General features: G+C 47.5%; 2 protein-coding genes across 3 annotated transcripts in view; one reads left to right on the forward strand and one right to left on the reverse strand.

Moving 5' to 3' along the window:
- LOC105706145 (zinc finger protein 433-like) overlaps positions 1 to 3,058 on the reverse strand; it is a 53,094-nt gene extending 50,036 nt beyond the window's left edge. For both annotated transcript variants that reach the window (XM_012436314.3, XM_021676702.2), the window contains exon 1: positions 2,892 to 3,058. In XM_012436314.3, coding sequence (XP_012291737.2) covers positions 2,892 to 2,894 — 3 coding nt within the window. In that variant the 5' untranslated portion in view covers positions 2,895 to 3,058. The remainder of the gene's footprint in view (positions 1 to 2,891) is intronic.
- An 11,597-nt stretch (positions 3,059 to 14,655) lies between these two features.
- ZNF878 (zinc finger protein 878) lies at positions 14,656 to 25,740 on the forward strand. The gene is made up of 5 exons (XM_064382140.1): positions 14,656 to 14,779; positions 15,201 to 15,400; positions 22,328 to 22,508; positions 23,010 to 23,070; positions 24,223 to 25,740. The coding sequence occupies exons 1-5, from the start codon at positions 14,656 to 14,658 to the stop codon at positions 25,544 to 25,546; spliced, it is 1,890 nt and encodes a 629-aa protein (XP_064238210.1). The 3' UTR covers positions 25,547 to 25,740.
- The last annotated feature ends 839 nt before the right edge of the window (positions 25,741 to 26,579 follow it).

Here is a 26,579-nt window from a genome sequence, read left to right on the forward strand (position 1 = left end):
GCCTTTTCTTTCTCTTCAATAAACAGGGTCTCACTTTTATCTACCATGCTGGTCTCCAATTCCTGACCTCAAGCAATCCTCCCACCTCAGCCTTCCATGTAACTGGGAATTCAGACATGAAGTATCACATGAGCCTTGAATAGGTGAATAATGAAACAAACTATGGTATACACCCCTACTACAGACAATTATTCAGTGATAGAAACAAGTGGTAGAGCATGATGGCTTATGCCTGTAATCCCAGTACTTTGGAAAGCTGAGGAGGGAGGACCCCTTCAGGCTGGGAGTTTGAGACCACACTGGGCAACACAGTGAGACCCTATCTCTTTAAGATTTTGTAAAATAAAGAAATAAACAATCAATCAGCTATCAAGCCACAAAGACACAGAGATACCTTAAATGCATATTTTTACATGAAACAGGCAGAAATGGCTACTTACAATATGATTCCAAGTACATGATACTCTGGACAAGGCAAAAGTCTTGAGGCAATAAAATCATCGGTTATGCCAGGGATTAACTGGTTAGTGGAAGAGAGGGAGGGGAGATGATGATCACATGAAGCACAAGGGATATTTAGGGCAATCAAACTCTTTTGTATCGACTGGTGGGTATAGGCTGGGTGGGGTGGTTCATGCCTGTAATCCCAGCACTCTGGGAGGCTGAGGCGGGTGGATCACTTGAGGTCAGGCGTTCCAGAACAGCCTGACCAACATGGTGAAACCCCATCTCTACTAAAATACAAAATTAGCCGGGCATGGTGGTGGGCACAGTGGCAGGCGCCAGCTACTCGGGAGGCTGAGGCAGGAGAATCACTTGAACACAGGAGGTGGAGGTTGCAGTGAGCTGAGATCATGCCATTGCACTCCAGCCTGGGCAACCGAGCAAGACTCCATCTCAAATAAATAAATAAATAAGACTGGTGGGTATATGACACTTGTAGTTGTCAAAACCACACTGCCATCCTGTTCACAATGAAGGGTTCTCATCAACACTGTATTGTGTCGTTCCCCAGCACACCATGTACCCCACATACATTTTGATTTGCTTCACCCTGTTGGGGTGGGCTTTCATTGTCTTGTGGAATCGTATTTCTCATTGACTTGTCTGAGAGAATCCAGAGGACCAGAATCATTTCTGTTTTCCTTCAAGACTCCATCCAACTGGCTGACCAGCCACATGTTTCAAAGTAATGGAAACTGGAGTTGGAGGAGAAAAAGGTGAGCATGGTAAGGAGTTGGCTAACTAGGCTGGGCACGGTGGCTTACGCCTGTAATCCCAGCACTTTGAGAGGCCAAGGCAGGTGGATCACGAGGTCAGGAGATCAAGACCAGCCTGGCTAACATGGTGAAACCCTGTCTCTACAAAATTAGCCAGGTGTGGTGGCACGTGCCTGCAGTCCCAGCTACTTGGGAGGCTGAGGCAGGAGAAGCACTTGAACCCAGAGGCAGAGGTTGCAATGAGCCAAGATCATGCCACTGTACTCCAGCCTGGGCAACAGAGGGAGACTCCATCTCTAAATAAATAAATAAATAAAGGAGTTGACTGACTAGATGAAGAGTGTACCAGTCATCTCTTACCCCGAAAAATTCAGTGGCTCCCTTTGGAGGCCCCACCCCCATACCACAGGCTAACTTGTGGAAAGTGGCCCCAGGGTGATACTCTCTAAACCCTCCCAGAGACATGGCAAGTGTGTGCATGTTGGGGTAGCCCCAGGCAGTTCTAAAACCCAATACCAGGGAAAGATAGGAGAGGGCTCCTGAAGACACATCACCCCAAAAAGTTTCCAAAGGGGAACTGAGGCAAGAGAACAGGGTCTGGAGGCAAGGAACTTAAGGCAAATTTGTGCTGACTTCATACAGCTGAATCAAGGAAAAACACCAAGGTCTGGGGTCAGGAAATCTAAGGCCAATTTGTGCTGACTTCCCAAAGCTGGATCAAAAGGAAAAACCTGGGTCTGGAGGCAGGAACCCTAAGGCCAATTAAAGCCAACTTCCAAAAGCTAAACCAAAAGAAAAAACCCCATCTCGCCCAGAGCATCAAAGGCTACTCTCTCTACAACCCTCCTCCTTCCACATTCTCAAATGGAAAGGAAAAATGTATCTGCAGAGGGCACCAATTAACCTCAGCCTTTATTTGGCCACGAACCAAATCCTTCATCCAGGACCAAATCCTACATACATCAAGAGAAAGTGTGGCCGAAAGGGACCTCAAAAGGAATACTTAAAACTCAGAAAAATGGCCGGGCAGGGTGGTTCACGCCTGTAACCCTAGCACCTTGGGAGGCCAAGGTGAACGGATCGCGAGGTCAGGAGTTCGAGACCAGCCTGGGCAACACGGTGAAACCCCATCTCTATTAAAAATAAAAAAAAATAGCCGGCGTGGTGGGGGGCGCCTGTAAGCCCAGGTACTCGGGAGGCCGAAGCAAGAGAATCGCTTGAACCCAGGAGGCGGAGGTTGCAGTGAGCCGAGATTGTGCCACTGCACTCCAGCCTGGGTGACAGAGCGAGACTCCGTCCCCCCCCCCCCAAAAAAAAATCTCTTAACCTTTTAAGAGGAGAAAAGACGACTGGGGACCCTAAAGACCACCACTTTTCTGACGCAAGAACCCCACACCTGAGGCGGGATTCCCCCCATGATCCGTCCCATGGCTCAGCATAATCTAAGGAGACGCGCGGCTGGGGACGCGGAGCTGCCCAGAGACGGCTCCGGGGCCGGGGCCGCAGTTGCTGCGCAGGGACTGGACAGGACGGCCCGGGTCCCCGCTGCCGGCCCAGCCCCACAGACCCCGGGGTCGCCGCGGGGAGGCCCGGGTCCTTCCACAGCCGGTTCTAGCCGGTTCTAACCAGCCCTTCGCCGCCGCCTCAGGACGCCTGGCCCCGCACACTCACCATGGCGGGGATTCCAACTGTCTTCTCCAAGGCTCCCGCGACTAGAGAGGATCACACCGCAGGTGACAGAGCGACAGGAACTCTGGCGGAGAAACCTGGAGCCTCTCAGAGCAGGAAAGTGGGTTCCAACGGTCGCTGGCACAGCGGCAAAAGAACGTGCGTGCGGCCGTCCGCTTCCCTGGAAAAACGGAAGGGTCTCGCGCCCGTGCTCCTGATTGGGCCGTGCCCCGCCCCAGCGCTCCTGATTGGACCGTGCCCCGCCCCAGCGCTCCTGATTGGTTCGCCCGCTGAGCCCTGAGTGACAGCAGAAGCCCGGGATAACAGGGACCTGTAGAGCCAGGCAGATTCTGTTCACTTCCTCTTTAAAGCCCATCTCCCTCCCTGTGCCCTGATCCTTGGATACTTGCATTTTCGCCAAACTTTCCTAAACCTTATTTTTATTTATTTATGTATTTATTTAGAGAAGGAGTTTCGCTGTTGTCGCCCAGGCTGGAGTGCAATGACGCGATCTCGGCTCTCTGCCACCTCCGCCTCCCACGTTCAAGCGATTCTCCTGCCTCAGGCTCCTGGATAGCTGGGATTACAGGCGCCTACCACCACACCCAGCTAGTTTTTGTATTTTTAGTACAGACAGGGTTTCACCCTGTTAGTCAGGGTGGTCTCGCAGTCCTGACCTCGGGTGATCCGCCTTCCTCGGCCTCCCAAAGTGCTGGGATTACCGGCGTGAGCCACCGTGCCTGGCATCTTTCCTGAACTTTAGAAAGGTCACTGACCTCTCCTTCACTCAATGGGCTCTCTCTGCTCTTTCGTGCTGCATCAGGTCACAAGTGTATGCAGGGAATTCCAGACTCAGTGTCCAATGGGGCAATCTGTTTGCCTCAGAGCAGGGGAGGAACGGAGAGCAAGCCAGGCACGACTAGACCAGGAAGGAGAGATAGATATCCTCCAGGGGGGCTGGAATAGGGGATGAGGCATGGACAGTTTCCTAACACCTCTACCAACTCTCCTCACAGTATAGGAACGCTCCCTCCTTCTAGAACTTCATTTTCAACAACAGGAAACTATCCCTTGGAGTCAGTTTAAGCTTCTGACCTAAATAAACTGTCAATTTAATAAACCCTTTCTCCAGGTGATGTTCCAGACAATTCTGTCAAACTGACTTTCATAGATTTTCTTCATATATACAAATCACAGCGTGACCCCAGTGACCCGATGCATGCCAAAACCAAACACACTGCCCCTCAAATGGACCCAGGCTCCTGAGGTCCAACCGCATTAATGACTGAACACGCACCCCCTTCCCCCCACCCTGTCCACCACCCCAAGCGCGTCTGCACTTGGGTCTCCTGTTTCCCAGGGCTCTGCAGCTTCTCAGAATCCACTTCTGGAGCTGCTCAGAGGCATACAGGGGAGTTCCATTTCCGGCCCTTTGCAGGCTCCAGACCGGCCTCCGCCTCTGCTGCCCCCTACAGGTTATCCGCCTACTTCTCTCCCCCATTGATCACTTCCATGAGACAAACACCTTCAATCTCACCGTGTGAATAAGACACCAGCAGAATCACTGCCTTCCTCCTGTGTGTACGTATAAAGTGGAAGAGAAAAAGCTAAGATAATTTAACTGCATGAAAAGACTTTCAAATCGCGGTGGCAGCGGCACTAACAGCCAGGAACACTAAAGATACCACTGGGGCAGGGCAGGGCTGGGAATGGGTTGGGGGAGGGGCTGCAGGGACAGATAGCTGCCTGGGTCCAGCAGCATTGCAGCTGTACAGCCTAAGGCACCTGGCGAGCAGAGCTGGGGGCTTCTAGGACAGGACCGTGGGGAGGAAAAAGGAGGCAGCCTTGATGGATCCTGGAGCTGTGGAACTGATGCAGACTTATAGCTGATACTCTAAGTAAGCCCGATTGAGATGTGAGAACTTGGATTCCTTCGCAATTTATGAAGAGGAAGACTGATGACAAAGAAGTCATCTATGAGGAGGAGGAGGATCATTGACATGCTTGTCCCACTATGCAAACAAAAGGGGAAAGCTCAGCAACGTCTGCAACATGGGATGAAAGGATGCAGAAGACTCTCATTGTCAGGGAATATGCTGCTGCAGAACTCTTCGAGGTTGCAAATATCATTCAACAACTACTGGGAGGCCGGTTGCCGTGGCTCATATCTATAATCCCAGAAATTTCGGAGGCCAAGGGGAGCAGATCGCTTGAAGCTGGGAGTTGGAGACAGTCTGACCAGAGGAAGGGGAGGGGATCACTTGAAGCTGAAGTTGGAGACCAGCCCGACCACAGCAAGACCAGCCTGGGCAAAAGAGTGAGACCCGGGCTGGGCGTGGTGGCTCACACCTGTAATCCCAGCACTTTGGGAGGCCGAGGCGGGTGGATCACGAGGTCAAGAGATCGAGACCATCCTGGTCAACATGGTGAAACCCCGTCTCTACTAAAAATACAAAAAATTAGCTGGGCATGGTGGCGCGTGCCTGTAATCCCAGCTACTCAGGAGGCTGAGGCAGGAGAATTGCCTGAACCCAGGAGGCGGAGGTTGCGGTGAGCCGAGATCGCGCCATCGCACTCCAGCCTGGGTAACAAGAGTGAAACTCCGTCTCAAAAAAAAAGAAAAGAAAAAAAAAGCTGTTTTGTAGACAATTTGATCATCTGTAATTTGTTGAGAAATATTCCCCTGAATGGCTCTGATCTCTCTACCCAGTATGAGCCTCATTCGTAGAAATCAAATAACTATTTGTTGCTGCCTGTTTCACAAACACACAGGAATGATTCAAATGTATTTCCTTTTTGTAAGGGTGGCCAAGAGAAAGGAGGATAGACCCAAAGTCAGGCAAGCAAGTTTTATTAACCTACCGGGCTGTTCCATAACAATCAGAGGACGCAGCCCGAGCTTACAAAACAAGGGGTTTTTACGGGGTGAGAGGGGCATAAGGGAGTTTCGGGACTGAGGTCATCTATCCCCTGGTAGCAGGCACAGAGACAGTTTGTCAACTTGTAACAGACCTACAATACATCATCCGGTGACTTTTGTGGCAGCAGTCTTTTTTTTTTAAAAAAAAGAGAGAAACCAGGAGTTTTTTGCAGATATGTGTCAAACTGGAATTTACAAGTATGGATAACCGACAAATGTTTTCCCTGTCCTCCCTCGAGCTGCCCTGCCGGATGGCTGTAATCAGGCTTTGCTTAACTGTAGTACGTCTGGAAACCTTGATGTGGTGCCTGGGTAGGGGCTCAGGAACGTAGCTGCAGAGCAGTCAGAGGTGGGGAAGGGGTCAGCCTGCGCAGCTTGTCCCTAACACTTTTCCTCAACCCCAAAGGGAGGAAGGACAATCTGAGCACAGCACAGAGATGATCCAACCCAAATTACTGTAAAGTGTAAAAAGATCAGCATGGCTTTTCCGAACAAGACAGCATCACAAACCATCCCAAGGGTGGGCAGGCCAGGTCTCACAAAAGCTGAACAGGTAGACCTCTGTAACAACTGTTTTGGCCATGTGCAGTGGCTCAGGCCCATAATCCCAGCACTTTGGGAAGCCAAGGTGGGAGGATCACTTGAGACCAACCTGGCTAACATGATGAGACCCCTGTCTCTACTAAAAAATACAAAAAATTAGCCAGGTATGGTGGCACATGACTGTAATCCCAGCTACTCAGGAAGCTAAGGCATGAGAATTGATTGAGCCTGAGAGGTGGAGGTTGCAGTGAGCCAAGATCATGCCACTGCACTCCAGCCTGGGTGAAAGAGTCTCACTCTGTCTGGGAAAAATAAACAAAAAGGCTGGGCATGGTGGCTCACACCTGTAATCCCAGCACTTTGGGAGGTTGAGGTGGGCAGATCACCTAAGATCAGGAGTTCAAGACCAGCCTGGGCAACATAGAGAAACTTCATCTCCACTAAAAATACAAAATTAGCCAGGCGTGGTGGTACATGCCTATAATCCCAGCTACTTGGGAGGCTGAGGCAGGAGAATTCCTTGAAACCAGGAGGCAGAGGTTGCAGTGAGTCGAGATCACATCATTGCACTCCAGAAAAGAAAAGAAAAAGAAAGAAACAAAAAACCCTCACATAACAATTGTTTCAGCACTGACTGAGTGGTTAGGTTAAATATTAGAGGCTGATAGAGCCAGTGCTCTTACACAAAGGTTGGAATGAGTAATAAAGGCCTCCTGAGCCTTGAAGCATACAAGATAATGAAGGAATGCTCACACTCCTAGTACCAGTACCCAGTTAGGATTAAACAAGTTTTATTGGGGGTTGAAAGGAACTCCCCAAACCTCCAGGAAGGAACTCTCCAAACCTCCATAACTTAGCAGGAGACAAGATAAGGATAATCACTTTCAGCACCTGGACCCATCTAGATTAAGTAAACTTTACTGAGGCTCCCTTAAGTCCCCAAGACTCAGACCTTAGTTATAGATTAGAAGAAATTAATCACTTATGTCTTCAGATGAATGTACAGTTACACATAGACATAAAGCTCAGAAGGTATATAAGCACTGGAAAACTTTGTAATTTGGAGTTGGTCGGATATTTTCCTGGCCTTCTCCCTGTACCGGCTTACACAAATAAGCTCTCTTGGCAAGGCATGGTGGCTCATGCCTGTAATCCCAACATTTTGGGAGGCCGAGGTGGGTGGATCTTTCGAGGTCAAGAGTTGGAGACCAGCCTGGCCAACATAGTGAAACCCCTTCTATACTAAAAGTATGAAAATTAGCCTGGCAGTGGCATGCACCTGCAAGCCCAGCTGCTGGGGAGGCTGAGGCAGAATTGCCTGAACCCAGAATCAGAGGTTACAGTGAGCCAAGATCATGCCACTGCACTCCAGCCTGGGTGACAGAGCAAGAATGTCTTTAAAAAAACAAAAAAGAAAGAAAGAAAAAGAAAGAGGCCAGGTGTGGTGGCTACCCTGTAATCCCAGCACTTTGGGAGGCCAAGGCAGGCAGATCACTTGAAGTCAGGAGTTCGAGACAAGCCTAGTCAGCATGGTGTCTCCACAAAAAATACAAGAATTAGCCAGGCATGTTGGCCAACATCTGTAATCCCAGCTACTCGAGAAGTTGAGGCACAAGAATGGCCTGAACCAGAGAGGTGGAGGTTACAGTGAGCCAAGATTGTGCCACTGCACTCCAGCCTGGGTGACAGAGAAAGACCATCTCAAAAAAAAAAAAAAAAAAAAAGTGGGCCGGGTGCGGTGGCTCACGCCTGTAATCCCAGCACTTTGGGAGGCCGAGGCAGGTGGATCACGAGGTCAAGAGATCGAGACCATCCTGGTCAACATGGTGAAACCCCGTCTCTACTAAAAATACAAAAAATTGGCTTGGCATGGTGGTGCGTGCCTGTAATCCCAGCTACTCAGGAGGCTGAGGCAGGAGAATTGCCTGAACCCAGGAGGTGGAGGTTGCGGTGAGCCGAGATCGTGCCACTGCACTCCAGCCTGGGTAACAAGAGCGAAACTCTGTCTCAAAAAAAAAAAAAAAGCAACTCTCTTGTTTCCCAGTTTGTCTGCATCTTGTTATTGAGTACAGAGAATAAGTTGCCCAACCCTCAGTTTGGTCTGGGAACGAGGGTGCAAAGGAGAGCAGGCAGGGTTCAGGCCAAGACCAAAACGAGAGGGGAAAATGTGACTTGCTAAGTGTTAGGAGTTGTGAAAATGAGTCATTCAAAATCTGAGCAAGAAAGGGCTGAGTCCATTTATTTGAAGTGTGTATTTTCCAGAATGGCCATCCCCTGCTTTTCACTTTAATAAACTCACAGGCCTGGCACAATGGCTCATGCTTGTAATCCGAGCACTTTGGGAGGCTGAGGCAGGCAGATCACATCTGAGGTCAGGAGTTTGAGACCAGCCTGACCAACATGGAGAAACTCCATCTCTACTGAAAATACAAAATTAGCCAGGCGTGGTGGCACATGCCTGTAATCCAGTCACTTGGGAGGCCGAGGCAGGAGAATCACTTGAACCTAGAGGCAGAGGTTGTGGCGAGCCGAGATCATGCCATTGCACTCCAGCCTGGGCAACAAGGGTGAAACTCTGTCTCAAAAATAAATAAATAAATAAATAAATAAACTCCTCATAACTGGATTCTGATCCTTTGAACCATGTGAGACTGACAGGGCAGACACCCACCGCCCACTGACTAAGCCTCCCTGCCCCCTTAGTCCCTCTTCCTGGGCTTTGCACACCTCTCCTTTCAAACCTTTTCTGTAACCTGCCCCCTACCCAACTCCCTGAGTAGTCCCAGTCTCCCTGGGACCATTCAACATACCCAGAAACCCTGGCCTGCCTCCAAAACCTGGTCACACCCTCACCCGCTCCAAGACGCTCATATCCTAGGCATGAACCCGCCTTCGCCAAGCTTTAACCTCACCCTGTGCCCTTCCAGGATCCCTCCCCAACCCACACAAGAATGCCCCTCTCCCTTAGGCCTGGCATGGTGGCTCAGGCTTGTAATCTCAGCACTTTGGGAGGCAGAGATGGGCAGATCACCTGAGGTCAGGAGTTCGAGACCAGCCTGACAAAATGGAGACACCCAGTATCTACTAAAAATACAAAACAAAAATTATCCAGGCGTGGTGGCACATGCCTGTGATCCCAGATACTTGGGAAGTTGAGGCAAGAGAATCACTTGAACCCGGGAGGCGGAGGTTGCGGTGAGCCGAGATCGTGCCATTGCACTACAGCCCGGGCGACAAGAGTGAAACTCCGACTCAAAAAAAAAAAAAAAAAGAATGCCCCTCTCTGTAACACTGTCAGTTTGCTGCTCCCACCCAAAACCCCCTACTTTCTCCTTCAGGCGCCACAGCCCTGGCCGGGATCAGCTCCCCCACCCCCTGGCCCCCTGGGCGCTACCGACTCTCTTTACTTCAGGCTTCGAGTCCCGGGAGCCCCCATCCCTTCCTCCCAGGCTCCAGGCTTTAGAGCCACAGTTGCTGTGGGAGCCCAGGCCGCCATCCCTTCCTGTGGCCTCTTCCACTTCATTCCCTGTCTGCACCCACTCTCGGACCCGCCTGGCAGTTGCAGTTGTTTTCCGGCTGCAGATTCCTCAGCTGCCACGGAGAGGTCGCCATCCGAGTCTTTCTCTTCTTCTTTTTTTTTGGTGGGGTGGGGGGAGGGTGGGGACAGAATCTTGCTCTGTCGCCCAGGCTAGAGTGCAGTGGCGCGATCTCGGCTCACTGCAACCTTCACCTCCCGGGTTCAAGCGATTCTCCTGCCTCAGCTTCTGGAGTAGCTGGGATTACAGATGCCCTCCATCATGCCCAGCTAATTTTTGTATTTTTAGTATAGACGGGGTTTCACCATCTTGGCCAGGCTGGTCTCGAACATCTGACCTCGTGATCCACCCGCCTCAGCCTCCCAAAGTGCTGGGATTACAGACGTGAGCCACTGCGCTGTGCCAGGCCTGTGATCTGAGTCTTCTAATGAATTTAAATTTTCTTAGAATTGTTTCTCCCCTTCCCTCCCTGCCTCTCCCCTCCCCTTTTCTCCTCTCTCTTTCCTTTTTTCCTTCCTTTCATTTATTTCTGATGGAGTCTCGTTCTGTCACCCAGGATGGAGTACAGTGGTGCTATCTTGGCTCACTGCAACCTGGGCTTCCCAGGTTCAAGCTATTCGCCCAGCTAATTTTTTAGTATTTTTAACAGAGATGGGGTTTCACCATATTGCCCAGGCTGGTCTCCAGCTCGTGACCTCAAGTGATCCGCCAGCCTCGGCCTCCCAAAGTCCTAGGATTACAGGCCTGAGCCACCGCACCCGGCCTGTTTTTCCTTAGGTCATACATACACATAGGAGGAAAGCAGGGACTCTGCTAGTGTCTTATTCACAGCTGGGATTGACGGTGTTTGTCTCTAGCAACTGATCAATGGGGTGAGAAGCAGCTGAATAACCTGCAGGGGGCAGCAGAGCCCGAGGCCAGTGACTCTCCGCTCAGGCCAGTCCGGAGCTTGCAGGGAAGGAAAGGGTGCTTCCTGGGCAGGCACGCCCTCTACTGCAGGTGGCCTCCAGCTGCTCAGAACTGGTCAAGAAGGAGTGTGGATTCTGGGAAGTTGCAGAGTCCTGGAAGGCAGGAGACCCACGTGCAGATGGCTTGGGGGTTCTGTCCTATCTGGGGTTGTACCTCTGAAGCCTGGAGCCATTTTCTGGGCAGTGTTTTGGTTTTAGCATGCATAGGGTCTCTGGGGACAGACAGTAATTTGTATATAAGAAGAAAATCTGTGAAGGTCAGGCTCAGAGAACAAATTGTTTGGGTTGTGTTATGAATAAAGGGTTTATGAAGTTGACTTTATTTAAGTTAGATTGTCAGAGGTGTTTGAACCAGAGTGAATCCATCCTGAATAGGGGCTGAGTAAAATAAGGGTGAGACCTACTGGGCTGCATTCCAGGGGTTTAGGCATTCTTAGTCACAGATGAGACAGGAGGTCTGCAGGACTGGTATCACAAGATACCGGTCATAAAGGTCCCACTGATAAAATGCAGTAAAGAAACCAGTCAAAGCCCACCAAAACCAAGATGGTGATGAAAGTGACCTCTGCCACCCTGGGCAACAGAGTGATACCCCATCTCTACAAAAAATTAGCCGGTTGTGGTGGCCTGCGCCTGTAGTCTCAGCTACTCTGGAGGCTGAGCTGGGAGGGATGCTTGAGCCCGGGAGGCAGAGGCTGCAGGAAGGCAGAGAGGCAGGAGTAAGCTATGATTGCGCTGCTGCACTCCAGCCTGGGGGAGGGAGTCAGACTGTCTCAAATTAAAAAAAAAAAGGAGGGCTGGGCGCCGTGGCTCACGCCTGTAATTCCAGCACTTTGGGAGGCAGAGGCAGGTGGATCACGAGGTCAAGAGATCGAGACCATCCTGGTCAACATGGTGAAACCCCGTCTCTACTAAAAATACAAACAATTAGCTGGACATGGTGGCGCGTACCTGTAGTCCCAGCTACTCAGGAGGCTGAGGCATGAGAATCACGTGAACCCAGGAGGCGGAGGTTGCGGTGAGCCGAGATCGCGCCATTGCACTCCAGCCTGGGTAACGAGAGCGAAACTCCGTCTCAAAAAAAAAAAAAAGGAAAAGAAGAAAGTGATCTCATTGCTTATTATTATTATTATCATTATTATTTTTGAGACGGAGTTTCGCTCTCGTTACCCAGGCTGGAGTGCAATGGCGCGATCTCGGCTCACCGCAACCTCTGCCTCCTGGGTTCACGTGATTCTCCTGCTTCAGCCTCCCGATAGCTGGGACTACAGGCATGTGCCACCACCCTCAGCTAATTTTTGTATTTTTAGTAGAGATGGGGTTTCACCATGTTGGTCAGGATGCTCTCGATCTCTTGACCTCATGATTTGCCCATCTTGGCCTCCCAAAGTGTTGGGATTACAGGTGTAAGCCACTGTGCCCTACCTTCACTGCTTATTATACAATAATTATAATGCATTAGCATGCTAACAGACACTCCCACCAGCGCAATGACAGTTTATAAACGCCATGGCAATGTCCAGAAATTACCTTATGTGGTATATATAACAGGGGGTAGAAACCTCAGTTATGAGAACTGCCTGCCCCTCTCCCAGAACACTCATGAATAATCCACCCCTTGTTTAGCATATAATAAAGAAATAACTATAAGTATACTCTGTCAAGCAGACCATGCAGCTGCTCTGCCTATGGAGTAGCCATTTCTTTGTTTCTTTATTTCTCTAATAAACTTGCTTTTAATTTATGGACTCACCCTGTATTTACTCTCGCATAAGATCCAATAACTCTCTTTTGGGGTCTAGATCGGTACCTCTTTCTGGTAATAAGATTAAACTGACCTCAGGTGAGAGTCTCTCGCTAATGAAAATGAAGGTCTGGAAGGAGGAAGCATTTCCACACTGTGAAGAGAAGATGGTACTTCCACTGTGAGGAAGTCTTGGCCATGTCTCATCCCAATTCCTGCCCCACAGCATGATATCTGTCTCTCCCTCCTGGAGGAGTCATGCCTGACCTGGTTCCCCTCCTGCTCTGAGAATAGAGGATGGCTTTGTGGGGATGATAGACTCTTGGTGTCCTAAAGGTTTGCTGAAAACTAATTGATCCGAGGCAGATTGATTAATAGAAAAGAAGGCATGCAAACGTATTTAACATGTATATATGGGAGCCTTCAGAATGAAGACCTACCCAGCAATAAAACAGAAAAGCTTAAATAGCAACTTGAGGTCAGTAAATTAGGTTTAGTAGCAAGACAGCTTAGTAGAGTGAGAAAGAAACAGGCTGAGCTAGCAAAGGTGGACTGTTATGTAGATGATGTCTCCCCGCAGACTTTTTTCCTTTTTTTTTTTGAGATGGAGTCTTGCTCTGTTGCCCAGGCTTGAATGCAATGGTGAGATCTCGGCTCACTGCAACCTCTGCCTCCCAGGATCAAGCGATTTTCCTGCCTCAGCCTCCTGAGTAGCTGGGATTACAGGCATGTACCACCACACCTGGCTCATTTTTTATTTTTAGTAGAGACGGAGTTTCAACATGTTGGTCAGGCTGGTCTCTAACTCCTGACCTCGTCTTCCGCACTCCCCAGCCTCCCAAAGTGCTGGGATTGCAGGTGTGAGCCACTGTGCCTGGCCACATTTTTCCTTTTTTTGAAATAAGGTCTGGCTTCAATGCTCAGACTGGAGTGCAATGGCGCAATCTCAGCTCAATGCAACCTCCGCCTTCCAGGTTAAAGCGATTCTCCTGCCTCAGCCTCCCTAGTAGCTGGGATCACAGATGTGTGCCACCAAACCCAGCTAATTTTTGTATTTTTAGTAGAGGCAGCATTTTGTCATGTTGGCCAGGCTGGTCTCAAAATCCCAACCTCAAGTGATCCACCTGCTCGGCCTCCCAAAGTGCTGAGATTACAGGTTGGAGCCACTGAGCCTGGCCCTAATCTATTTACTTATTTATCTTTTTCTTTTTTAATCTCCTTTTGCCTCCCCTACTTATTTATCTTGTAGTAACCTGGTCTCACCCTGCCCTGCCACTTTTTAATTTAAAATTTTAAATAATAAAGATAGGGATCTCCCTGTGTTGATCATGCTGGCCTCAGATCTTTGCTTCAAGTGATCCTTCCATCTCACTTTGCCAATGTGCTGGGATTATAGGCATGAACCACCATGTGCTACCCAATATGTCAAACTCTCTCACTCTTTTTTTTTTTTTGAGACAGAGTCTTGCTCTGTCACCAGGCTGGAGTGCAGTGGCAAAATCTCTGCTCAATGCAACCTTCGCCTCCTGGGTTCAAGAGATTCTTGTGCCTCAGCCTCCAGAGTACCTGGGACTACAGGCGTGCACCAACATGCCCAGTTAATTTTTGTATTTTCAGTAGAGACTGGGTTTCACCACGTTGGCCAGGATGGTCTTGATCTCTTGACCTCGTGATCCGCCCACCTCACCCTCCCAAAGTGCTGGGATTACAGGCGTGACCACCGCGCCAAGCCTAAAATATGTCAAAGTCTCAATGGCTTTTAGATAAGGGAAAGGAAAAGAAGGGGGGAGGGGATAGTGCTTCATTAACGGAGATTCTCTACAGATGCAAATTTCCCTCTCAAAAGACAGTTTTGCAATGCCACCTTTTGTTTGCTGGCCAAGCAGCAGCCATTTCAAAATTGTCAAAGAAATATATTTTGGCAGGGCAGTATTTTGGGGCAAAATATTTTAATGTCTTTCACCTTTTTCGGACACTGAGTCTGGAATTCCCTGTACCGTTACGTCCTGTGTAGGATGAAGGAGGAGGGACAGCCCACGGAGTGAGGAAGACGACAATGCCCCGTCTACCAATTCGGAGCAAGTTTGGCGGAAAGCAAATATTCAAAGAAAAGGAGGCAGGAAGGGACCTGACCTTGGAAAGTGTGGCCAGAAACAGCTACTTCGGCGCTGCAGGTCCAGGTCACCCAGGGCTTCTGCTGTCACTCAGGGAAGGGGGCGAGGTCTAGACCCTTATCCAATCAGCGGCGCTGGGGCGGGGCCCTGCCAACAGTCCTCCGGGGAAGGGGAGGTTGCATTCCTGCTCTCTTCACTCCTGGGGTTGCCCGCGCCAGTTGAGGTCTGGGGCTTTATTGCTCCAAGAGGGACCAGTTACTTCACCTATAGCTGCTGTCGCTCTGTTGACTGCACTGTGACCTGCACTGTTCGCGGGACCTTTAGAGAGGACACCGGCATACCTGGAAGCCAGGAAATGGTGAGCTTGCAGGGCTGGAGGTCCCAAGGCGAAAGGAGGGGCTGGGTGCAACCGAGTGGAAACCGCTGTGGCGGAGCCCGGGCCTCCCTGCGGCGACTCTGGGGTGTGGACACAGTCCCCCTGGCGCAGCTCCGCACTCGATCCTTTCGGCCGCTGGGTGGGGCTGGGCCGGCAACCGGGATCCCGGGCGTCCTGTCCCGTCCCTGAGCGGCGACTACGGTCCCCGTCCCGGCCCCAGAGCCTTCCCTGGGCAGCTCCGCGACCGCAACCCCGCGTCTCCCCAGATTTTACGGGGACCACGGGAAGGTTATGGAGGGATCCTGCCTCGGGTGTGGGTTTCGTGTGGGAGGAGCGATGTGCTGTGGGGTCCCCAGTTCGTTTTTTCTTCAGGTAAAAATTAAACTGAGGCACAGTTACAAATTATTAGGGCCGGGTGCGGTGGCTCACGCCTGTAATCCCAGCATTTTGGGAGACCGAGGCGGTGGATCGCCTAAGGTCAGGAGTTCGAGACCAGCCTGCCCAACATAGTGAAACCCCATCTCTACTAAAAATACAAAAAATTAACTGGGCGTGGTAGCATATGCCTTTAATCCCAGCTACTCGGGAGGCTGAGGCAGGAGAATAGCTTGAACCCTGGAGGCAGAGGTTTTAGTGAGCCAAGATTGTGCCACTGCCCTCCAGCCTGGGCGACAGAGCGAACTCTGTCAAAAAATAAAAATAAAAAATAAATTAGAGTTTATTTTAGCAAACAAGCGATTAATGAATGAGAAACACCCAGTCCTGGCTTGTGGTTTGGTAACGTAAAAACCCAAACTGTGTAAAATAAGTTTCTTCTGAGCTGAATAGGAGAGACCTCGGCTGTGGGAAACACAGCCCCACCAAGCCTAGAGTAAGCGGTCCCGAGACTGCCCATGACAGTTTGTTGTTATTTATTTATTTTTTTTTTGAGACGGAGTTTCGCTCTTGTTACCCAGGCTGGAGTGCAATGGCGCGATCTCGGCTCACCGCAACCGCCGCCTCCTGGGTTCAGGCAATTCTCCTGCCTCAGCCTCCTGAGTAGCTGTGATTACAGGCATGCGCCACCATGCCCAGCTAATTTTTTGTATTTTTAGTAGAGACGGGGTTTCACCTTGTTGACCAGGATGGTCTCGATCTCTTGACCTCGTGATCTACCCGCCTCGGCCTCCCAAAGTGCTGGGATTACAGGCGTGAGCCACCGCGCCCGGCTGACAGTTTGGTTTTATTCATTACGGGGAGACAGGAATTGCGGGAAAATGATGAATCAGTGCCGGGAAGGTGTAAGTTCCTTTGGCTGAAAGGCGGGACACATGGAAGAGGGGTTAGAATGCACAGGTGGTGGAGGGGTTCTGTAGGTGGCAGTTGGTTGAGAGCTTGATGCTTTGTCTAAGATTTGGAGGTGGTAGGAAGGAGGGCTGTTATCTGCCAAGTGATTCCATCCCAGTCCCCGCCCCCGTCCCCAAAAGACCTGTTTTACCAGATTTTATTAATTTTTTTTTTGAGATGGAGTCTTGCTCTGTCGCCCAGGCTGGAATGCAGTGGCGCGATCTCGGCTCACTGCAACCTCCGCCTCCCGGGTTCAAGCGATTCTCCTGCCTCAGCCTCCTGAGCAGGGATTATAGGCGCGTGCCACCACACTGGCATTTTTTTTTTTTTTTTTTGGTCTATTTTTAATAGAGACAGGGTCTCATCATGTTGGTCAGGCTGGTCTCAATCTCCTGACCTCGTGATCCGCCCAAGCTTAGGATTTTATTTCTAGTTCACTGGTTGAAGGATAGGCTTTTATTATAAGGTGCTTGAGGAACCAATCCGGATACAGACTTGATTGGGTATAGTGATGCAATAACCTTATTTGAACTTGCCAATCTTAAATAATTCAAAAGATCAAATGAGAGATTATTCAATCTGAGATTGATTATTAAAATCTGAGAATGGACATTCAGAAAAACAGACTATACAGAAATGGGCTCCGTCTAGGCCAGGCGCGGTGGCTCACGCCTGTAATCGGAGCACTTCGGGAGGCCGAGGTGGGTAGATCTCCTGAGGTCAGGGGTTCTAGATCAGACTGATTGTCTCTACTAAAAAAATTAGCAGGTGCCGGGTGTGGTGGCTCATGCCTGTAATCTCAGCACTTTGAGAAGCCGAGGCAGGTCACGAGGTCAGGAGTTCAAGAGCAGCCTGGCCAACATGGTGAAACCCAGTCCTCACTAAAACTACAAAAATTAGCCAGGCGTTGTGGTGCGCACCTGTAATCTCACCTACTCAGGAGGCTGAGGCAGGAGAATTGCTTGAACCCGGAAGGCAGAGGTTGCAATGGGGAGAGACCATGCCACTGCATTCCAGCCTGGGCAACAGAGCAAGACTCAGTCTCAGGAAAACAAAAAACAAACAAACAAACAAAAAAAACCTAGCAAGGCGTGATGGTAATCCCAGCTACTGGGGAGGCCGAGGCAGGAGAAATGCTTGGACCCTGGAGGGGGAGGTTGCAGCAAGCCAAAATCCCACCATTGCACTCCAGCCTGGACAACAAGAGCGAAACTCCATCTCAAAAAAAAAAAAAAAAGTCATGGGCTCAGTTTTCTGAAGTTAAATTCTTGGCTGGGTGCAGTTCCTCATGCCTGTAATTTCAGCACTTTGACTGAGGCAGGAGTATCCCTTGAGGCCAGGAGTTGGAGACCAGCTTTGATAACATAGCAAAACGCTGTTTCTAGAAAAGAAAAATTAAAAAAAATTAGCCAGGCGAGGCCGGGCGCAGTGGCTCACGCCTATAATCCCAGCACTTTGGGAGGCCGAGGCGGGTGGATCACGAGGTCAAGAGATCGAGACCATCCTGGTCAACAAGGTGAAACCCCGTCTCTACTAAAAATACAAAAGTTAGCTGGGCATGGTGGCGAGCGCCTGTAGTCCCAGCTACTCGGGAGGCTGAGGCAGGAGAATTGCTTGAACCCAGGAGGCGGAGGTTGCGGTGAGCCGAGATCGCGCCATTGCACTCCAGCCTGGGTAACAAGAGCGAAACTCCGTCTCAAAAAAAAAAAAAAAAAAATTAGCCAGGCATTGTGGCACTTGGCTGTAGTCCCAGCTACTGGGAGGCTGAGGTAGGAGGATCGCTTGAGCCTACGAGTTGGAGTCTGCAGTCAGTGAATACCCTACTGCAGTCCAGCCATGAGATGCTATATCAAAAAAAAAAAGTTAAGTTCCTTCTTATATAGGCAAAAAAAAAAAAAAAAAAAAAAAGAAATTTAATTAATGCAACAATTAGTACAACTTAATTGTACAATTTAATACAACTAGGCTGGGCGTGGTGGCTCACGCTTGTAATCCAATCACTTTGGAGGCCAAGGCAGGCGGATCACCTGAGGTTGGGAGTTCAAGACCAGCCTGACCAACATGGTGAAACCCCGTCTTTGAAAAAAAAAAACCAAAAAACAAAAAACAAAACTAATTAGTACAACTACATTAATTATACAATTTAATTGGTTACAGTTTTTTTGTTTTTGTTTTTGTTTTTTTGAGACAGAGTCTCACTTTTTCACCCAGGCTGGAGTGCCAGTGGAGTGATCTTGGCTCACTGCAACCTCTGCCTCCCGGGTTCGAGCAATTCTTCCACCTCAGCCTCCTGAATAGCTGAGATTACAGGTGCCCACCATCATGCCTGGCTAATTTTTGCAGTTTTAGTAGAGAGGGGGGGTTCACCTTGTTGGTCAGGCTGCTCTTGAACTCTTGACCTTGTGATCTGCCTGCCTCAGCCTCCCAAAGTGCTGGGATTATAGGCGTGAGCCGCAATTTTTTTTTTTTTTTTTTTTTTTTAGTAGTTAGGACTTTTTCTTTGCAAGAGGTTTTCATTTCTTTTCTTATTTAAAAAAGTGAATTTAACATTTCTAGCTTCAGAAGATGTGATGGCAGTAAAGTCTTTGTGTGAGAAAAGTAATAGGGAAGTTAGTCTTTAATGAAATCAATCCTCAATCCTTAAGAGGGAAAGGATCTTTGATGACTTGCTTCAGTCATTTAAAGTATTTTACAAAACAATACAGATAAGGAAGAAGGCTAATCTGTAATCAGGGAAAGGAAGGTTCCAGCCGCCTTTGTTTCCACTGCCTGTCAGATGACTAAACCCCAGAATCACATTCCTTTAAACCTCAAGATAATTTAAAGTTCCAGCATCGGGGGCGGGGCTAGCGCCCGGGGTGTCAGCGGCATAGCCCCGCCCCCATTAAGAAAAAAGTTCTAGCATCTTAAATTTTTGAATTACCTGTTTTCACAGTCTGTACAGGTGAAAACTTTTTGGTTATGTAGTCAGAGATTAACTGACCTATTGTGCCTGGTTAAGCCTAAATTTCATTTCCCTATAAATTAATAAGTCATTAGTGTTATTGTTTCCTTAGGCCACCTAGTGAATTGCATTTGAATTTGACTTCTGTATGCTTGTGGAGAGTCTTGGTGTTCTATAGCCAGTTCAGTTTAATTGCTTCTTATTTAAATTTTTAACACTTCCTGGGGAAATTGTTTTTTCTTTGCATTTTCCAAATATATGGGAAGCAGGATCTTAAATCCTCTACCCTGTTAGTCTTGCCTGCCTCTTTGAGGGCTTGCAGTAAAATCCTACATTTTCAGTTCCTTTCCCACATTTCCAAACACCAATTCCCCTTCTTTGATTCAAAATATTATCAATTGTTTTCTATTATATGCTATCTTAAAAATTTATCCTTTGTTTGTTTATTTATTTATAGTAGTTGAGACCAGATTTCACCACATTGGCCAGGCTGGTCTTGAACTCCTGACCTCAGGTGATCCCAAAGTGATGGGATTACAGGCGTGAGCCACTATGCCTGGCCTGCCTGGATAATTTTTGTATTTTTAGTAGAGATGGGGTTTCCTTGTGTTGGCCATGGCACCCAGCCTTCTTTTTGTTATTCTTTGTAGCTGTACTATCTTTTATCACAAAGTAGAATTTTGGTTGTTGGGAGTTTCCAGTAACTTAGTTACTTAATGTACCTTTCATGTTACACCAAAATGGTTTGTTTCTGACTTTTTGCCTCATTCTGTTGCAAATGTGCTACTGTGTTGAGTCATGGGTAGCCCAGTTTACTTACACATTTCACTGTTTAATGGGGCTTGGGTTTACAGTTTAGTTTTGACCTTGTTGACAATGTCATGGTTTTTTTTTTTTTTTTTTTTTTTTTTGCTATATGAAAATGCAACATAATTCCTCACACACTGGGGGAAAAGTCGCTGGGTTGTAGATTGTGGATAAATTCCAATTAAAAGGTAATGCCAGTAGAGTGTATGTATGAATCAACCATCTAACCTCTCATGTATGTCTTTATTTTGCGGTTTATAACTCATTTCTTTTTGGCCATCTATTTTTATTTTTATTTATTTATTTATTTACTTTTTTTTTTTTTTTGAGATGGAATCTCACTCTGTCACCCAGGCTAGAGTGCGGTGGTATGATCTGGGCTCACTGCAACCTCTGCCTCTTGGGTTCAAGCGATTCTCCTGCCTCAGCATCCTGAGTTGCTGGGATTACAGGGGCCTGCCACTATGCCTGGCTAAATTTTGTATTTTAGTAGAGACAGGGTTTCACCATGTAGGTCAGGCTGGTCTTGAACCCTCAAAAAGACGGGCATCCTGAAATTTTTACCTCTCAACCTTGTGGCCCTTCAGCAATTTATCAATTACAGTTTAGGTTTTTCTTTTCTTTTTTTTTCTTTCTTTCTTTCTTTTTTTTTTTTCTTGAGACCGAGTCTCACTCTGTTGCCCAGGCTGGAATGTAGTGGCATGATCATGGCTCACTGAAACCTCCACTTCCCGAGTTCAAGTGATTCTCTTGCCTCAGTCTCCTGAGTAGCTGAGATTACAGGCATCCACCACCATGCCCGGCTAATTTTTTGTTTATTTTTATTTTTATTTTTAGTAGAGATGGGCTTTCACCATGTTGGCCAGGCTGGTCTCAAACTCCTCACCTTAGGTGATCCACCTGCCTCAGGCTCCCAAAGAGGCCTGGAATTACAGGTGTGAGCCACCGTACCCGGCCCAGTTTAGATTTTTCTATCCAAATACAGTTTCCCAGAAAGGTTTCCTTCATGAGTTTTTGTTTTAGTTATGACTGTCTTATCAATTTGTTTTTTTTTGTTTTGTTTTAAAGATGGAGTCTCCCTCTGTTACCCAGGCTGGAGTGCAGTGTCATGTTTTTGGCTCACTGCAATCTCTGCCTCCTGGGTTCAAGTGATTCTCCTGCTTCAGCCTCCCAAGTAGCTAGGATTACAGGCACCCACCACTACACCTGGCTAATTTTTGTATTTTTAGTAGACATGGGGTTTTGCCTTGTTGGCCAGGTTGGTCTCAAACTCCTGACCTCGTTCTCCACCTACCTCGGCTTCCCAAAATGCTGGGATTACAGGTGTGAGTCAACATGCCTGGCCACAAAATCCACTTTCTAGACATCACAAAGGTTAAACTTTGTGAACAGGCATTTTCAAGAATATGCAGCCTTAGGGCTGCTAACATTAGCGTTTTTTTGCTTATAAATTCAAAGGAGTTTGTTATAACATGTGCTGCAGATCCACATTTCAGACATTAAGGGCAGTCTAGGCATCATGCCTTTCTCCCTAGATTCACCAGAAACACACATTTTCTTTCTTTTCTTTTTTTTTTTTTGAGACAGAGTTTCACTCTTGTTACCCAGGCTGGAGTGCAATGGCATGATCTCGGCTCACCGCAACCTCTGCCTCCTGGGTTCAGGCAATTCTCCTGCCTCAGCCTCCTGAGTAGCTGGGATTAAAGGCACGCGCCACCGTACCCAGCTAATTTTTTGTATTTTTAGTAGAGACGGGATTTCACCATGTTGACCAGGATGGTCTCGATCTCTTGACCTCGTGATCCACCAGCCTCGGCCTCCCAAAGTGCTGGGATTACAGGCGTGAGCCACCGTGCCCGGTCCGAAACACACATTTTCCTATTCTGCTGTTGCTTTACCCCATCCAGAGTTCAATTCTAGCATGCAAATTATTTATTTTTATTTTTATTTATTTTTTTGTTATGGAGTCTTGCTCTGTCACCCAGGCTGGAGTGCAGTGGCATGATCTTGGCTCACTACAACTTCTGCCTCCCAGCCATGTGAAAATTATATTATTGAAGAAAGTGAGTGTAAACAGAGAGTAAGGGGTCTGATGATCAAGTCATGGAATAAATGTTTGGAGTCCACAGCATCCTGAGAACTTCCTACAAACAGGGTATAGGACCCCCTGCTGTCAGCCTCACTTATCCTGCTGTCCACATGTGGAATATTTCAGGATTCAGTGGCCTTTGAGGATGTGGCTGTGAACTTCACCCAGGAGGAGTGGGCTTTGCTGGATCCTTCTCAGAAGAATCTCTACAGGGAAGTGATGCAGGAAACCTTGAGGAACCTGGCCTCCATAGGTAAGAATGACAGCATTACTTCCCTCAGTGAACTAGAGATCAGGTATTTCTAGCTCATCAGTGCTGTGGAGTGATTTGGAATATGGAAAGGGAATACTTTTTTTTTTTGGAGACAGAGTCTCCCTCTGTCACCGACTGGAGTGCAGTGGCGCAATCTCGGCTCACTGCAGCCTCCGCCTCCTGGGCTCAAGTGATTCTCCTGTCTCAGCCTCCCGAGAGGCTGGAATTACAGGCACCTGTCCCTACACCCAGCTAATTTTTGTATTTTTAGTAGAGATGGGGTTTCACCATCTTGGCCAGGCTGGTCTTGAACTCCTGACCTTATGATCCCCCCCGCCTCAGCCTCCCAGAGTGCTGGGATTACAGGCATGAGCCACCACGCCCGGTGGGAATACTTGGAATAAATGAGGCACTGGTGCAATGAGCTATGAACATAGAATCAAGTAACTTTTTTATAATTTTATACTAATTCAGGACTATCTTTCTGGGTCTGCATTTTAGGACAAAGATGGAGCAACCAGAATGCTGAAGATAAGCACCAAAATCCCAGGAGAAATCTAAGGTAACTACTACTTTCAAAGGAAAACAATGTCTCTCTAGACAATCTTAGAATGGAAGAAAATGTTAAAAAGAAGCAAACGCTACTGGCTGGGCACAGTGGCTCACGCCTGTAATCCCAGCACTTTAGGAGGCTGAGGTGGGCAGATCACAAGGTCAGGAGTTCGAGACCAGCCTGGCCAACATGGTGAAACCCCATGTCTACTAAAGATACAAAAAATTAGCCAGGTGTGGTGGCACGTGACTACAATACCAGCTACTTGGAAGGCTGAGGTAGAAGAACCTAGAAGGCCAAGGTTACAGTGAGCTGAGACTGCGCCATTGCACTCCAACCTGGGTGACAGGGTGAGACTCTGTCTCAAGAAGAAAAGAAAAAGCAAACACAAGAAATAAACCTAGTTCCAGCGTATTTATTCTTAGAAAAGTCTCCCTAAAAACATGTAAAGCGTAAAACCTCCACCTTCCAGGTTCAAATGATTTTCCTTCCTCACTCTCCCAAGTAGCTGGGATTATAGGTGTGCGCTAAGTTTTGTATTTTTAGTAGAGACAGAGTTTCGCCATGTTGGCCAGGCTGGTCTTAAACTCCTACCTCAGGTGATCCACCTGCCTCGGCCTCCCAAAGTGCTGGGATTACAGGTGTGAGCCAGCATGCTCGGCCTCAATATTATCTATTTTGGGTAAGAGAGATGGCTGGGCCTTCTTGTATAGCATGTGTTCTCTTCATGTTCACACAGTTCAGACAGGACAGAAAGCCTACACTTTGCTGGGCATTGTTAAAAATGGAAGTGCAGGGCTGGGCATGGTGGCTCACGCCTGTAATCCCAGTGCTTTGGGAGGGCGAGGTGGGCAGATCATGAAGTCAGGAGTTCGAGAGCAGCCTGGCCAGCATGGTTGAAAGCCCATCTCTACTAAAAAGACAAAAAATTAGCTGGGTGTGGTAGTGGGTGCCTGTAATCCAGCTACTCAGGAGTCTGAGGCAGGAGAATCGCTTGAACCCGGGAGGCAGAGGTTGCAGTGATCCGAGACCGTGCCACTGCACTCCAGCTTGGACAACATAGCGAGACTTCATCTTAAAAAAAAAAATGCAAGTGCAATACTTAGAAATGAATTAAAATTAGTGATAAATCCATTATAATGTGCTTTTCATTGTTTACAGGAGACTTATAGGCGAGAGACTGTTTCAAAGTAAAGAAAGTCATCAGCATGTAGAAGTTTTGACGCAGGTTCCAGATGACATGTGGAGGAAGAAAACTCCTCCTGGAGTAAAATCATATGAAAACACTGTGTGTGGAGAAATCAGCATGGGTCTTTCTTCCCTTAATAGGCACCTCAGAGCCTTCAATTATTCCAGTAGCCTTGCAATACATGGAAGAACTCACACTGGGCAAAAGCCTTATGAATGTAAGGAATGTGGAAAAGCATTCAGGTTTCCCAGTTCTGTTCGTAGACATGAAAAAATCCACTCTGCAAAAAAACCCTTTGAATGTAAGCAATGTGGGAAAGCATTATCTTATCTAGTAAGCTTTCAAACACACATGAGAATGCACACTGGAGAGAGGCCTCATAAATGTAACATATGTGGGAAAGCCTTTTTTTCTCCGAGTTCATTAAAAAGACACGAGAAAACTCACACTGGAGAGAAACGCTATAAATGCAAGCAATGTGGTAAAGCCTTCAATTGTCCCAGTTCCTTTCAATATCATGAAAGGACTCACAGTGGAGAGAAACCCTATGAGTGTAAGCAATGTGGGAAAGCCTTCAGATCCGTCAAGTACCTGCGAGTGCATGAAAGAAAACACACTGGAGAGAAACCCTATGAGTGTAAGCTATGTGGTAAAGCCTTTATTTCTTCCACTTCCTTTCGCTATCATGAAAAGACTCACACTGGAGAGAAACCTTACGAATGTAAGAAATGTGAGAAAGCCTTCAGTTATGTCAAGGATCTTCGAGTACATGAAAGGACACACACTGGAGAGAAACCCTATGAATGTAAACAATGTAAGAAAACCTTCACTTCTTCTAATTCTTTTCACTATCATCAAAGGACTCACACTGGAGAGAAACCCTATGAGTGTAAGCACTGTGGGAAAGCTTTCAGATCTGCCTCAATCCTTCAAAAGCATATAAGAACTCACACAGGAGAGAAACCCTATGGATGTAAGCAATGTGGTAAAGTCTTCACAGTTGCCTCACAACTTAAAATGCATGAAAGGACTCACACAGGAGAGAAACCCTATGAGTGTAAGCAATGTGGAAAAGCCTTCATTTCTTCCAATTCCATTCGCTATCATAAAAGGACTCACACTGGAGAGAAACCCTATAAATGTAAACAATGTGGAAAAGCTTTCATTTCTTCCAACTCTTTTCTCTATCATGAAAGGATTCACACTGGAGAGAAACCCTATGAGTGTAAGCAATGCGGTAAAGCCTTTAGATCTGCCTCAATCCTTCAAAAGCATGTAAGGACTCACATTGGCTAGAAACTCTATGGATATAAGCAATATGGTAAGACTCTTTGAAAGTAAAGAGTCTTTAGATGGGACTCAAAACTTCAAATGCATGGAAGGACTTACTTTAAAGACACCTGTAATCTCAGCATTTTGGAAAGCCAAGGCAGGAGGATTGCTTAAGCTGAAGAGGTCGAGACCGGCTTGGGTAACATGGTGAGACTGTATCTCTATTACATAATAAAATAAATGAAATACATATATTTATATTTTGTATATAAATATGCATATATATTTTGAAACATATAACTGTAACATTTAAAATGCATAAGTAAAATATATGGGATATTTATATACATATATGTATTTGTGTGTGTGTGTGTGTCTGTTTGGGAAACAGGGTATCCCTCTGTTACCCAGGTTGAAGTGCAGTGGTGCAATCAGTTCGCTGTAGCCTTGAACTCTTGGGCTCAAATTACTCTCCTACCTTAGCCTTCTTAGTAGCTAGGACTAGACAGGTACCACCATTCTCAGCTTATTTTTTATTCTTTTCATAGAGACATGGTCTCATTCCATTGCTTATTCTGGTCTTGAACACCTAGCCTGGAACAATCCTTCCACCTTATTTTCTAAAATGCTAAGATTACAGCTGTGAGACACTTTACCTGGCTGATAAAAATATTCTGAAAAATTAACTTTATGCTGTCTGTGAAGGTGTATATCCTTATGATAAACAGTCTTGATTTTAAAAAAGGAAACTACTTCTTTCCTACATGAAAGTGAGAAAGATGTGGGAGAAGGCCTATTTCCAGCCAACCAGAGCCCCAGGGGTTGAGGACAGAACTATGATCGAGTTGCCTTGTCCTGGAAAGCCAGGCATTTACACTGGGGTTTGAAGTGATGTGGAAAAAGGCTTTTATTGCAGGGACCCAATCAATGAGGGCCTCACAGGTATAAAGTCTTAAATCCTGACCTCCCCCACTAGATTTCAGGCAGGAATTTTTAGAAGCCGGGGTAAATTTTAGGAATGAGGATGCTACAGGCAAAATGAAAAATCAAGACATGG

This window comes from Aotus nancymaae, unplaced genomic scaffold, assembly GCF_030222135.1.
Source record: "Aotus nancymaae isolate 86718 unplaced genomic scaffold, 86718_ANA_hifiasm-v0.15.2.pri h1tg000028l, whole genome shotgun sequence".
NCBI classification, from domain to species: domain Eukaryota; kingdom Metazoa; phylum Chordata; class Mammalia; order Primates; family Aotidae; genus Aotus; species Aotus nancymaae.

Excerpts from the sequence above, each read along its gene's own strand:
- ZNF878 (XM_064382140.1), top strand. The coding sequence starts at position 14,656 with ATGCCCCGTCTACCAATTCGGAGCAAGTTTGGCGGAAAGCAAATATTC. Across the intron at positions 15,401-22,327 it reads ATGGAGGGATCCTGCCTCGG|GACCCCCTGCTGTCAGCCTC; the intron begins GTGTGGGTTTCG and ends AACAGGGTATAG. Across the intron at positions 23,071-24,222 it reads AATCCCAGGAGAAATCTAAG|GAGACTTATAGGCGAGAGAC; the intron begins GTAACTACTACT and ends CATTGTTTACAG.